This window comes from Aplysia californica, unplaced genomic scaffold (genome assembly GCF_000002075.1).
Source record: "Aplysia californica isolate F4 #8 unplaced genomic scaffold, AplCal3.0 scaffold00390, whole genome shotgun sequence".
Lineage (NCBI taxonomy): Eukaryota > Metazoa > Mollusca > Gastropoda > Aplysiida > Aplysiidae > Aplysia > Aplysia californica.
In genome coordinates, this window is record NW_004797660.1 from 497,363 (window position 1) to 512,267 (window position 14,905).

At 40.6% G+C, this 14,905-nt stretch overlaps 1 protein-coding gene across 1 annotated transcript in view; it reads left to right on the forward strand.

The window, feature by feature from the left end:
• Positions 1-13,477, forward strand: part of LOC101857737 (phosphatidylserine lipase ABHD16A) — a 42,319-nt gene extending 28,842 nt beyond the window's left edge. The window contains exons 13-20 of the mRNA XM_005103807.3: positions 613-676; positions 2,668-2,731; positions 5,462-5,518; positions 6,290-6,364; positions 7,500-7,573; positions 8,621-8,719; positions 9,457-9,503; positions 12,984-13,477. Of these exons, the coding sequence (XP_005103864.1) occupies positions 613-676; positions 2,668-2,731; positions 5,462-5,518; positions 6,290-6,364; positions 7,500-7,573; positions 8,621-8,719; positions 9,457-9,503; positions 12,984-13,079 (576 nt within the window). The 3' untranslated portion in view covers positions 13,080-13,477. The remainder of the gene's footprint in view (positions 1-612; positions 677-2,667; positions 2,732-5,461; positions 5,519-6,289; positions 6,365-7,499; positions 7,574-8,620; positions 8,720-9,456; positions 9,504-12,983) is intronic.
• The last annotated feature ends 1,428 nt before the right edge of the window (positions 13,478-14,905 follow it).

Below are 14,905 nucleotides of genomic sequence, written 5' to 3' on the forward strand. Positions count from 1 at the left end.
TAAGGCTATTTCATTTTGTCATAAATACCAGGGTCGTTCAAAAAAGTGATGATATCATGAAGTCGTTCAGAAGTTCTATAAAATGTCCCTCAGAGACTACTACCCCAATGTTGAGTCCTGGCTAAAAAGGGAGTCTATGGAATTTCTTGCAGTCGAAATCACAGACCCATTATAAGTTTTTGCAAGGCTATATGTATGTGATCATTTGTTTTGCCCTGTACCTCTACTGGGTAAATTTTTATACTGCCAGAATTTCACTATCCTTAATACACAAAGTGACAATAATTGTAATCTCTAATTGGAGGTAAGTCCACAAATGGAATGAACCTGAAGTTCATGGGTGGTTAATTGGTGCTCTGATGTGGTTTGTTCCTTTTTTCCTATCAAACATCTGTATTCCTTATCTCTCCTTTTTTATACTGGTCATTCTCTTGTAGCTCCTCTAATCTTTTGCACTTGTTTGACCTTATTGTGTTGCCAGTGCCGTAAAACTCTCACTAAATGAAGTTGGAAAACAATACAGATGCAACATGGTGAAAAATAAGGGGGCTAACTAAAATGAAAAAAAACATGTTTCAAAGAATGTAATTTTATTATACCTTTCTCTGCCAGATCCTTGATGCGACATTTGATGATATTGTTCCACTGGCTATTGCCAAAATGCCGGAGTCATGGAGTGAGTAGAATACTTTTTATTGGTGGATGCTCTGATGTGGCCATGTTCTTCTATTTCTTGCAAATGTTTCTGTTACAGTTCAGTTTTACCGGACTCTCCATAGACTGCAACTTGTGAGTGGTTGGCGAATGCCCTTGTTCTGATATAGTATGTGGGTAGTGGGCGGATGCTATGGTGTGGTTTGATCCCTCTTTCCTATCTGCATTTATCGTCCTCATCTCCCCTTCTTTTTTTATGTATGTTACTCTCTTGTATCACCTCTTATCTTTGCCACTTACATTGTCTTATTGTGTTGCAAGCGCCATAAAACTGTTACGAAAACAAATACCACAGGTTTAAAGGGAGTGATTGGGAAGGTATCACTGGTAGGCCGTGTGCTTTCACTATCCCTCTGTTGCTACTGTTAGCCTGTTTTCCCCCTGATCTTAGAAATGGATATTTATGTTATGTAAATTTACTTCTCCTTAGCTCAGACTTTAAGTTGTTCAAATTGAAGAGCTTTTCTTTTAGATGCATATCCCCTTAAGGCCTTCTCAACTTAAAATGAATTCCCACTGGCTGGTCTGTTGAATCCAAATTACCATTTTAGCTGGAGATGGATATACAGTGTTACAATCTTGTTTAGTGCACACCTTTAACCCTTAAAATTCTGGTCCCTGATAAATGTTTGCCCGATAAGTGCAATCCCGCGCGGCGCTCCACAGCTGGTCCCTAATCAGTCGTCGTCCCGCGCGGGCAACGCATTTCGTTTAGTGCGGGGTCTGCATCTGTGTGATGAAATGTGTGTGCGTCAATCTGCTTGTGCCTGTGTGTCCATCTGGAACTTACTGCATTGTTTTGCAACGTGAGGCGTTGGTAGAGATAACAGAGCGTCGGTTGAGACGTTCATCCAATGAAATATGAGCATTTTGACCCAGTTAGACACTTGAGGGACTCGAAAGGATATTCAGGAAATAAGAATTTCATCTTTCAATGCAAACACCTTTCCTCACTTTTCTAACGATCTAATTCTTAAACAAAACGTTGTTTCCTGATGTAAATAATCATATTTGGTGGTTTTTTAACCATTGTCCTACCAGAGGGAGAAATTGGAGAGCAACTGAATAAAAGAATATTAGGAAATTATCCCATTTATTTCCTCTTTCGAACGATAGCTGATAAGCAGCTGTTCGCAAGTTCATTCATAATAGGTGTGAAATCTGGAAAACTCTGGAAAAGTTATTCGATTTGGTGTAACTTCCAATCTCAGCGTCTCTGATCAACCGACGAGGAGATAATGGGATTATTCGTGTGATCGTAACACTTATTCATTGATCGTATCAGTTTGCTGTAAAAGATGAGGTGTTTCCCTGACCTGCCGTGGCACGCTCGCGTGACCAGTGTCTGACCCCGGCGCCCAGCGGCACAAGCTCGCAGGCGACGTAAGTGGGTCATCGATCGATAAGAGCCCTCTTCCGGTTAACCCCGCAGGACTAGAGTTAATACTCATTCCGACTCTACCGATTACTAAGTTGTATTTTCTAGCAGAGTGAACTGAGCAAAATGAGGCTGTCAAGCTCAAACCGACTGAATGAGGAATCTAAATCACTACTTTTTTTGCAGCAAACACCCCCCCCCTCCCCTCCAATTAAGTGCCTTATTAGGTTTCTTGAGAACTTTGACAGAGATGTTCACACATGGTGAGCTGTTGTAGGCATTGCTGGTATATCGCTACCTGAGAACTACATTTTTCTGACATTTTTGGCCATTTTGAGTTACTGAGGCCATGAGGTTAGAAAACAAATGTTTTATCTGCTCTATAAAAATTGCAAGATTTTTCTGAGTCCTTATCAAGAATTTCAAAGAATAGCATTAGAAAGAGCCTGATATATTGTGAAATGAAATTTTTCGCGTCAAATTTCTCAAAACTAGGTACTGAGCAGATAGAACATTGTAATTCTAGGGTAGTGATCTGTCATTGGCATCATTATCTTTTTGTATTTGTCCCACAGAAAGCTTGGTTGGCCTTAGTCTAAGGACATACATGGATCTAAATGTTGCAGAACAGCTATTAGAGTGAGTTTGTAACGTTTTATTTGTGAGGTGTGCTGACAAAATGAGTTACTTTTCAGATTTCAGCCCTACGATCATAGATGAGTTTATAGGTTCTTTGCACACATTATTAGTTTGAAATGATAAAAAACTTGTTTTACTTAAAGAAAATGGCATCAGTTGAAACTCTGCAAATTTTACCATGTGGTTATTTGTAGTCATATCTGATCTCTATCCCCAGATTTTGAGAAGTAAATCATTTTGTCAGCACCCTTACATTTGTGTATAATAACTCTTAATGATATAGTGAACCAACGTCTGTCACATGCAGAAGATATACATTCATCTTAATGTTGTAGATCAGCTATCAGAAGGAGTTTGTAACATTTTATTTGTGTATTGTAGCTGTTAATGATTCTTGCGTGTTTGAGGAGGAATTTGATCAGTATCTCAACCTTTTTTCTTGGACAGTATTCCCCTCCGAGCCTGGGTTAGGCCTGACAAATAGGGTCAAAGCCTGCCTTTCAAATGATCGAAATTGTGTCTATGGGGGTTTAAAAAACATCTACATAATGAAATACTGCATTGCTAATATGTATAGCACTTATCCATACTCTAAAGTAGGCCCTGTGTTGTCTTTCTTTTATCAATGTCCTGACTGCCCTAGAAGAATTCTCTGAAACATTCTCAGCAATGTCCACATTTCTTCATTTAAATATACTACCAAATACTAGTGGTGTACTAAATATACCATTTCCTCAAACAATGTTAAGTGTCACTTGTTTGGTTTGGTTGTGGTTGGTTGTGTGACCGTTGTATTGTTTTATTAAAATTGACGGAAAAGTGTACATTAATCAGTGATGCTAATTTCCCTCGGATCCGAGGAATTCCGGGTTTTTGACCCTTCTGGTGAAATTTCTCCGCTATCTGGCGTCCTCCCGAGTCTAACGAAAGTCGGGACGCCGAAGTATGCGAAAATGTACTTCGACAAGCGCAAATTCTCAGTTCTGCAAAATGATCATCGCCATCTCACGTGCTGTCGTGTGCCGCATTTAAATTGTGCATCACAATAATTTGATTTTTTTGTTTTCGTTTTGGATGGCTTTCTTTATTCTCGATTCTCGTTCATTTGCATGCTGTTTCCATGCTCACTTCATTCAGGCTTCTTCCCGATGATTTTCCTCCTTTTTGACTTTTTGTCATTAGCATTACTGATTAATTAATCTGGTAGTTTTTCAAAGAAATTGTACTCTTTCTGTTGGTTTTAATAAAATAAGGCTATTTCATTTTGTCATAAATACCAGGGTCGTTCAAAAAGTTTTGCCTCGTCTCCAATGACTATTCAAGATATCTTCATGAAATTTGTACACAATTGACTTTCGATATTTATACTCTCAAACCCAAAAAACAGAATTATGCTATGATGTCTCACCTTTATGCTTTTGCTGTTTATATCATAGAAGCTTTGGTACATTGTCGCCGAAGAATGGCGTCCAGCAAACCTATGAATGTGTGCTTAAAGCAAAGAGCTGTTATTGAGTTCCTTACTGCAGAGGGAGCAGCACCCATTGATATTCATAGGCGAATGAAGTATCATGTGTAAGATGTTAGTACTGTTTGAAGATGGGAAAAGGAGTTCGCTGAAACCAGTCCAGCCGAGACAGATTTGCATGACCAAGCTGGTTGTGGTCGTCCCAACTCTGCCAGTGATGTTCAACTCCAGGAGAGAGTGGATGAGATCGTCCAAGCAAACTGGCGGATCAAAGTAAGAGATATCAGTGAAATGCTAGGGATTTCTGTAAGGAGTGCTCAGTATATTATCCTTGATGTGTTGGGTTACAGGAAAGTGTGTTCACAGTGGGTTCCCCACATGTTGTCATCCGAGCTGAAATTGAACCAAAGTAAAGTTAGTGATGAACTCTTGGCTCGTTATACTGATGAAAGTGAAGCTTTCTTACGCCCTATAGTCACAGGAGACGAGACTTGTGTGCACCATTATGACCCAGAGAACAAAAGACAATTGAAAGAATACAGGCACACTGGCTCACCTGGCCCTAAGAAGTTCAAAGTTGTTTCATCTGCAAAGAAGGTGCTTTTGACAGTGCTTTGGGACTGCGATGGTCTTATTCATGCGGAATTTTTTAACAGGGTTCCACTATCAACTCTGAACGATAGAGACCCTGAGAAAACTTAAAGCACAGCTGTCACGAGTTCGGCCCAGAAAAAATGCAATTTTGCACCACGACAACGCTCATCTACACATGAGTCGACAAACTCAAGATGCCTTGAAAAGTCTCAGATTTCAAGAGAACTTACCGCACTCATCGTACAGTCCAGACGTTGCTCCATCTGACTTTAATCTTTTTCCTTAGTTGAAGGAGTACTTCAAAGGAAAACGTTATGCAGATGACGAAGTTCAGGAAGGTGTGCGTCGCTGGTTCAGAGGAAAACCACATGAACTTTTCGCCAATGGCATGCAGCAACTTTTTCAACGTTGGCGGATCTGCATCGGCAAAGAAGGCGACTATATTGAAAAGTAAAGGTACTGTCATGTAGCAGACATCCTAAGCTTTCTTTTGGTGTATAACTTTTGTATGTAGCATCAGTAATAAAGAAATTATGAACTTGGAGGCAGAACTTTTTGAATGCCCTCGTACTATTAATCACAGTATGTTTGTCTTGGACGGATTAATTTTGCATTTGTTTTTTTGTTATAAAAGTCGCACTTTACTTTATGTTTGTCTTCTTCTCTAGTTACAAAGGTCCAGTGCTGTTGGTGAGAAGGACCAAGGACGAAATCATCTCTACTGAGTAAGTATTTCATTACTTTTATTTTTTTTACTTTTTCATCCTCTGTTGCCGTTAAGCGTCGAGGGGAGATGCAGTTTTCTATTTCATTACAGCAGTATAATTTATGTGCATTCCCTCTCTACTTATAGCCAACTTTGTCTTGGTCAGTGGGTGGCTGGTGGGTGCTCTGGTGTGGTAAGCTTCTTATTTCCTATCAAATCAAATATCTATTGTCCTTATCTCTCCTTTTCGTTTTCTTTGTATGTTACTCTCTTGTAACACCTCTAATCTTTGTAACTTATATGATCTTATTGTGTAGCTAGTGCGTTGAATTCTTACCAAATAACTGAAACTGTCTTGCTCATGCTTTATAAAGAATGTGAAACAGAATGATGCCAGGGACATAAACAACTGAACACAGACCAGAGCTTTAAAAAGTCACAAAAACCGAATCAATAGGTTATGAAATTCCACTCAAATGTAAATTTACTCGCCTGCTTTGGGATCTTGCAATTTTGCTATGGTGCTAAAGAACTATATTCAAACATTAGTGGGGTATTTTAGGTCAAAGGGTTTGTCTATATGTCTCTCTCGCTCTCCCGCCCTTCCTTTCCCCTTTCCTCCTTCTCTTTCTCTCTCCCCTCTCTTCTCCCCCCCCCCTTCCTTCTTTTCCCTCCCTCTCTCTTTCCCTCTCTCCATGCTCTTCCAATGTAAGTACCTTTATACTTTCTGCAATTATACGGTTCAGCCTTTGAGAACAATGGCAACTGGACTTTTACAATGTTCTCTCAGGGCCCCACCCAACAGTGAGCCGGTGATCGGGTCCAACAGGGGCAACTTCTTACTCCTCAAACTTCTGCAGCATCGGTGAGTGACTTCTGTACTTTAAAGGTTTACTTTGGTTTATTTTTTCCATTCTCTCACATCCATTATTCTTCCTCTCATTCTCCCACTCTACTGTTCTTTTCTCAGCTCCATAATTCATTCTATCCTCTTCTCCCCCTCCTTTTGGAAGTTGATAATGTGCTTTGACTAGCTCCTGAGACAAAATGCATATATTATGTGAGGCGTCTTGATGAAATCAGGCGCTGGTCAAAATAATGAAATCAAAGAAATCAGCACTTTTTTGGCCGATGGGCAGTTATTTTTTCTCTAATTTTCTTCTTTTGGCTCAACACCTTTTATGTCCTTTTAAAAACACATTTCTGTGTGAGTTTTACTGGAACATATTGATTAAAGGCACAAAGTAATGTAAATTTTCAAGTTTCCAAGGATTCCCAGGCTATGGAAGTTACCAAACTTTGGCCTGTCCCCGTCGTTTTATGCCAGAAAAATTTTGAAATTATGCAAACTGAGCCCAAAAATGTGAAATTATGCGATTTTGTTAATTTTAACAAAGAATGATAAAGGAAAATAATCAGAAATTTTGCAAAAAATGATCAAAATTTGCCAAATTATGCAGGGTGCATAAAACCACGGGAACAGTTTGGCGGCCATTTTCTGGCTAATTTTACCTCTGAAACCAGGCGACCCTGACCTCCTTCAATCACAAATATTTCGACTTCTATTTAACATAAATGGATTTTTTTTTCTTCAAGAGGAAGGCAAATGAACAGGCTTTAAAAGCTTTAAGATGATACCAATAAGCCCTTATTCCGAAAAATTGACGAGTGCCTGATTCCACCGCTTCGTGACCTCTTACACACTCGCATTAACAGATGTTTCCTCTCTCTCTCTCTCTTTCTCTCTCTCTCTCTCTCTCTAACACACACACCTTCCCTCCCTCTCACTCCTCATTTCTCTTTCTTTCAACCTCTTCCTTTTCATCGTTCTCACTGTTCCTTTGTCTTTCTTTTCTACGCAATGCTTTTACTCTGTCATTCTACCTTCTCCTTTCCCCCACCCCCCAATTTTTGCCTTTTTGCCCCGTCTTCTCTTCTCCTTCTCCCCATCCTCACTGTTTCTCTGTCCCTCACCTGACACCTCCCTGTGTATATCCCAGATACCCCTCACTAGTGGACAGCACCACTCTACCTATGATCAATGAGTTCCTGGCGGCCGAGACCTATCGACAGGGTGAGTCACGGTCTGGCAGGTATACAGTGGTGTTGACTAGAACCCAACAGTTTTATCCGAAAACAGCAGTGGATTTATGGTTTTACTTTTTTCTTTCTTTTTTTTTTTTTAACTTCTATTTGAGCTACCTCTCTGAACCAAAAACCCTGTTAAATCGGAGAAAGTCTGGTGGTCCAGCAGATTTCTATTAAAGCAGATTGATTCTTCTGTATAGCAAAATAGCAAAAGTACACTTCCCTTAGCTGGATCCCCTTGGTACAGAGTCATATTGACCAAATACAGTTGAAACTGCTCTAACGGACACCTGTGCAAGACAATCATCGGTAAGACAATCATCGGTACAGACGACATATTATTATTATTATTATTATTATGCAATTGTTATCATTATTGTTATTGTCTTATTGAACGAATATATGAAAACAGAGTTTGTTTTTTAGGCCACCTCTATTCTCACCCGGAGTGAGAATAGTGCAGGCGAGTCTTGTAGCTATTCTCACCCGGTGCGCGTTCACCGTTATAGCCTAGATCTAGGCCAACAAATTTTGCGTTCACCCTAAACCATAGAATTCTACACTGTGATAACAGAAAAATTGTAAAATTCTGTGCCGTGAACAAACGTTCCATTACAACTGTAGCCTACTAAAAGCGTACAATTTTGTCTGTGGGCAGTGGAGAGAGAGAGAAAGAGAGAGAGGAGTAGCGCGAGAATTTCCGGGCAAAACAAAATGGTGACCCGCGTAGTTCGGCTCGATTCGAAAAGTTAAATAGCCGTAGCATCTTTGTAGACAACCAAATTAATTTACTTTTGTGTTTTAACATCATTTTTTAACTTTGTTTTGGTCAATTTGATCGTCCACACCGATAGACAGTATTCAGAAAGAGACAGAGAGAGAGAGAGGAGGGGAGGAGTTGATCTTGCGAGAACTTCCGGGCGGGTGAGAATAGCCACTTTCAGTTTTTTTTTTTAAAGTTCATGGATTGTATGGAGTAGTGGTGATTTTTCATCATCCTTTGGTTTGACTTTCCACATTATTCCTCTTTCAGCCGAGATGCTACAAGAGAGGCTTGTCGTCCCAGAGGAGTGCCATAAAGTGTTTTCTCAGCACGTTGCCGAGAGCGGGACCAATTTCCCCATGGCTCTTGGTAAGAAGAATAGACTCTTAGAAGCCTGGCATCTTTTTGTGATTAGATCATTGAACTCTCAGTTGTTAGAGAGTGGGTGGGTGGTTGGCGGCGGGTGCTGTGGTTGTTCAAATGTCTATCGTCCTTGTCTCTCCTTTTTTTGTGCTTGTTACACCTCTAATTTTCGGCACTTATATGACTTAATTGTGTTGCAAGTGCTGTAAAACGCTTTCTAAAACGAATCACTAGATAGTGGAGTTTATTGTTTTTGAGGGAAGGGGATTTTCTTTCATGATAAAGTGTCAGGTGTGTTCCAGGTTTGTGCTGGCAAGGCAATTTTATTAATTACTCTTTGAGAGGGGTTTGGGAGGGGGGGGGGGGGATATGTGTGTTCCAACTCTGTGGTCAAAAACATGTCTGACCCAATGGTAATTTGAATGGGGTCACTAATCATCTTGCTTATACCCAATGCACAAAATAAGAGAGAGGGAGACAACAAGAGAAAAGGAGATGGAGGGGGAGAGGAGAATAAGCAGAGAGAAACGATTACTGAAACCAACAAATGAGACACATGGACCCTGGCTTTCACATGTGCTGTGTAACTGATCTGTGTCCAGTAAGGACATGTTGAAAGGTGAGGGGGGACGGAGGGAATTCTTTTGAATGGGTTGAGAGTGTATGCGGGGTAAAAGAAGCACAACTCCTGACGGAATTAATCTGTGTTGATGACTTTTATTACCGTTCTTTCTTTTCTCTAGATGTGAAGGGAGATGAAGGTTTGAAGATCAAGCTAGCACTGTACCTGGTAAGTTGTGAATCTCAGCTCTGCTTAGGATGACTTTTTAATCGAGCAAATGCCTTTTGTGTTACTGTTGGTTGAAGACCATTTTAGAGAGAAGTGGTTCTTTTCGGGTCTCGAACAACAGTGTGGGTATTCGATGGTTTTTAAAAAAAATTTTAAGTGGAACCTTCGGTTGACAGATCAACTGTATTCCCAGAGCACACTTCAGAGAAAGATTTATGAAATCCCTTTTTGATATGGTTTGATACATTTGAGAGATGGGGTTGGCCAGTGCACTTTTACTTTTCTTCATCAAATTTGGCACAGAAGTCCATGAGAGGCTGTCAGTGAATGGTTGGCTCTGGTGTGGTTTGCTCCTTCTGTCCTATCAAACATCTGTCATCCTTATCTCTCCTCCTTCATTTTTTTGCTTGTTACCCTCTTGTAACCTCTAATCTTTGGAGGCTACTTACTTATTTATGTTGTGTTGCAAATGCAGTAAAAACTTAAGATAAAAGAGAGGCTGTCACATTCTGCATGCTAACAAAAAATCTGACCCAGAATGGGTACTGCCCTCCTGATTAATTGTTTTCACCAAACATGTCAAATCGTGATCTAGAAAATATAAAATAAATATTAGATTAAAATAATAATTGCTTTTATACAGCACATATCCAAGCTCTACTGTGTCATGCTCTATATGCTTTACAACGACTGTTACTTGTTACCCCAGCAGACACTAAAACACTCTGGGACATTCTCAGCTTCCTTGGAAGCATACAGTGCAAGCTGCAGATTACATGCACTCAAACACTAAAAAGCTGATAACAACTTTTGCAAACATATTTTAGGGGGGCCCCCTGCTCAGATCAGTAAAGTATTTATAATACTGAAATTTTTTTTTTTTTTTTCGGATTTTGGAATATCTTTATAGATATCAATATCAAGAATCCATCTTTAGAAGCCTAATTTCTTTATCAAACTTATAGATAGCTGGAAAATGCATTTGAGGGAGGTAGCAATAGTCTATTTATATAGGAAAATCTCCACCAAAAAATTATCTCTCTTTGCAGTTTTCTCAGAATTGTTAATCTGACCAGGTTGCAACACTATTTCGAGTAGGTCTTAGAAAGTTACTTTTAGAATTTATTCAAAATTGCACACAATCTTTTATACACACATATTTATCTTTGACCTCTCAGAAGCATTTTTGCTGTTTATGGTACCCGGGTACGCATTTGGAGTTTTAGGCCTTTTTTATTTTACAAAATCTGAAAATATTGGAGACCTAAATATAGTGCATAAGAAGTACCTACTGTAAAGCTCACAAGTTAGTACAGAAAGTTCAAATTTGGTTCTGTACGGTCATTGTACCTACCAACAGTAATCACCATGCCAAATATTAGGCTTCTATGTTGGTGATTGACATAAGATAAAATCAGTTTTAAAAATGCTGAATCAATCCTTTATTTTTGATGGCTCGAGATTATAATGGCTAAAGTCTTGAATTTTTTGCTTGGTAACTTTGTTTTGTACTATGTCACCCCTTTTGATGCTGAAAAGCAAGCGTAAGGCCAGCCTCACATAGAGCGTCACTCGACACGTCACGCGGGTGAATACACACAGGTCACTTGTGTAAGCAAAAGTGTTCAGTATAATTTTAACCGCAATCCTCACATAGCAGTTGCCTCACACTAGTCACTTTGTAAAGCGTGTGTTCACATCAGGGGAGGAATGTGCATGCTGATTCTTTTTGAGACGTGTCTTTGTCACCTCCTGAGTTGAGTACAGCTCTAGTAGAGTAGATGTGTGCTAAGCCCAGCCGTAGTAAACTGTTGAAAAAGTATGCAAGCAGAAAAAAGAAACAAGCATGCACAGACAATGAGGACACTAATGGATGACGAAACCAAGATTCTATGTGATGAGATAAAACAAGGCGTGTGATGTTGCATGTCTGTAATAGAACGTGACGCGTGAAAAGTCACTTCTATGTGAGGCGAGCCTTAGACTAAGGACTATAGCCTTTGGGTGTTGACCCTAGCTACCTACACCCCCTTAATTTTAGAGGATTTAATCTAATTGTGTCAAAATGTTGCCTTTGTCTCTTCATGAAGGAAAACCTGTTAAGTGTATCAAACCATATCAAATAGAGATATATATGACTAAATTTAATGAAATATGCTTTAAAAATTGAATAGATGGTGGTATATATGAATCTGAACAAAAAGATAGCACTGGGTATTCAGAGAAGCTCATGTTTAGTAGGGAAGAGCTCACACATAATATAAATATGCTCATGATTACTCTACACTCTCACTCATTCTTTCTAACTCAGATCTCTTTCTTATTTGAGAACCATTGAGTCAACCAACACCATGTCCACCTGCGCAGTCTTTCACTCACTCACACAAACACTCACTCTCTCACACAGACACGCACACTCTCTCTCTCTCACACACACACTCACACAACACACTCTCTCTCACTCACACAACACTCTCTCTCTCTCACACACACACAACACACTCTCTCTCTCTCACACACACACACACACACACACACACACACACATTCACCCACACACTTTGACTTACACTGCTGGGTGGTCGGCGGGCACTTTGGTGTGGTTTGCTCCTTCTTTCCTGTAGAACATCTGTCATCCTTATATAATCTCCTTTTCTCCGTATCTTACTCCTTCAGAATTTACATAACATTTGCATTGGAAGTGCAGTAAAAACTCTTTTCTAAAACTAAACATGTTCATTGTTAATTCTGCTCCTTTAACCTCTTCTGCTGATTAATAATTATAGATAGCATTTGTATAGCGCAATCCCCGCTCAACAGCAAGCTCTATGCGCTTCACAATGTATACTGTTACCCCAGCAGACCTGAGAGCGTTCTGAAACAACCTCAACTTCCTGGGAAGCATACAGTGCTAGCAGCCATTTATATGCGCTAAAACACTAACATACTGACAAGATCTTTGACTGTCTATGGCCAGGCACCCATTCCCACCTGGGTGAAGTGAAGAAAATTGGTGTAAAGTGCCTTTCCCAGGGACACAATGTCGGGCCCGCGGCTCGAACCCGCAACCTCACGATTAAAAGTCTGCTAGCCTAACCATTAGGCCACCGACGGTTACTCCCGTCTTATTCAGCTTCTTGGCTTCACAGAGTGATTTTTTGTTTTGTTTGTTGGGGTTTTTCTTTGCCGACCGGCTGTGAAATAAAACTATTCCTTAGGTCTTTGTGTGTGTGTGTGTGTGTGTGTGTGTGTGTGTGTGTGTGTGTATATGTGTGTGTGTGTGTGTGTGTGTGTGTGAGAGAGAGAGAGGAGAGAGACAGGGGAGAGAGAGAGAGGAGAGAGAGAGCCAATGTACACATTGTTTGGGTACACTTGTGTTACTGAGTTGTGCATATTTCTGTGTTAGTCATGCTGAGTCTTTCAACCCAAAATTACCCTTGTGGATCAATAAATTTTTATATTTTTTTCTCTAACCCAAAGGTCACCGTTCACATGGAGAACTTCCACTCAACCCACTGCACGCCGTTACCAGGCAATTTTTTCCACGAGCCATGGGTACCTCAAAGTCGACTCTAGAGCAACGGTGCGGCTGCTCAGACCGGTTTTCACTTACACCGTTACGCCTGGTTTAGACGAGCTTTTTTCATCTTTTTTATGTATGTACCCTGTGTGCAGATTTTGAACTGTTCTTTTTTAAATATGCATCAATGTCTGAATGTCTGTGTGTGTCTGTATTTATTATATGTGTGTACAAGGGAAACATGCAAACCATTTTTATGACGTGAATTCTGTGTGTTGATGTTGAGTTTTGAATTGTTCGTCTACTTACTTACTACCCATTACGCCATCTATCTGGCGTTTAGGGCAGCAAGGGATCTCCAGCCCTGTCTGTTTTGGGGCATCTTGGTCAGCGTTCCCCAGGATTTATTCTAGGACTTCATTTCAGACTCTACTGTGCGTCTCCAGGTCATTTTGGGTCTGCCCCTTTTGTGACGTCCTTCGGGTGTCCAGTGTAGGGCAGTCTTCACAATAGAGTCTGGTTCTCTTCTCAGAACATGTCCAATCCTCTCCACCTTCTTTTTATTATGGTTGTCATGTCCTCTTGCCTACATTTACGTAACAGATCTGCGTTGGATATCTTGTCGGGCCAGAAGATTCTGAGGATTTGGCGTAAGCTGGTTGTATGAAAGGAAGATGGCTTGGCATGGTCATGATCATTGTTTGTCTGGGTGTATTTTAAGTGCCCCATGCACGCTAAAATTTGTTTGATGGTTTGATCAGATAATACGTTTGACACCAATTTTTTGACAGTTTTTTGATCGTGTATGGGCAAAATAACTGCCTGGTCTAAATAATTTAATATCAAATATTTGGCGGATCTGTTTTCAGTTGATATTTTTGGTCAAATCGTCAAACTATTTGATCGTTTGTGGGCTTCATGAAATTTGTTAGTGCAAACGTTATTTTTTCAGTTGCTGCCGGATAGAAAAGATTTACTCTTTATATCATCATGGCACCATCAAAGGATGAAAAAAATATTCTGGAGCTGATTGAAGTGTACCAGAGTTTGCCTGAATCAGTGACTGAGATTTATTAAAAAAAAGAAGCTGCATATGACTCTGCTGTAGGGCTGAGCGCGAGAACGGAACTGAATCGCCACTCTTGCCTGCGGAGCGCGTTTCACGATTCACTTCAGCGGAACGCGGAACAGTATCGCCAAACGATTCATGATTTACTCCCCTGTCGCTGTCACCACCCTGTGGCTTGTTTAACCTACTGCTGAGTCGAGTCACGAGCGCAAGAAGGGAACGGAACACTGAGCACAGCTCCCCTTATTTTACAAAAGATGGTATAGTCCAACCCCCCTATTAAAACAAAATGAACGGGGTCCAACCAATAGACAGAAGGAATTTTATGGAGCCATGGTTTTAGCGAATCATGGGGATGGGGGGGGGGGTGAATTTATGGGGGTCACAATTGAGGTCAGTTGATACAGCAGCGCAACAAAGGGTGTGGGGCGGAGAGGATGGCGGAACAGCAAGAGTGGGACTCGCGCTCGCCAAGTGGCGTTGATATGACACTGTTCCGTTTCAGTCAGTGTTCCGCCACAGTTCCACGAGTGCTTCCGTACTCTCGATTCTTTGAAGCCGATTGAATCGCGAATCGCCACTCTCAAATTTGGCGAGCAGGATCCAGCCCTGCTCTGCTGCTGAAATACAGGGACTGGAGTGCGGATGCCACAAAAGAAGAACTGAAAAAGAAAATTAATTCAATGCGGACGAGTTTTCGAAGGAAGTTGAAGAAATTGGATGATTCTCTAAAGTCTGGGGCCGGTGCAGATATCTGCAGGCCTTCATTATGGTTTTTTGATGGTCTTATATTCCTGCGTAGTCAACAAACAC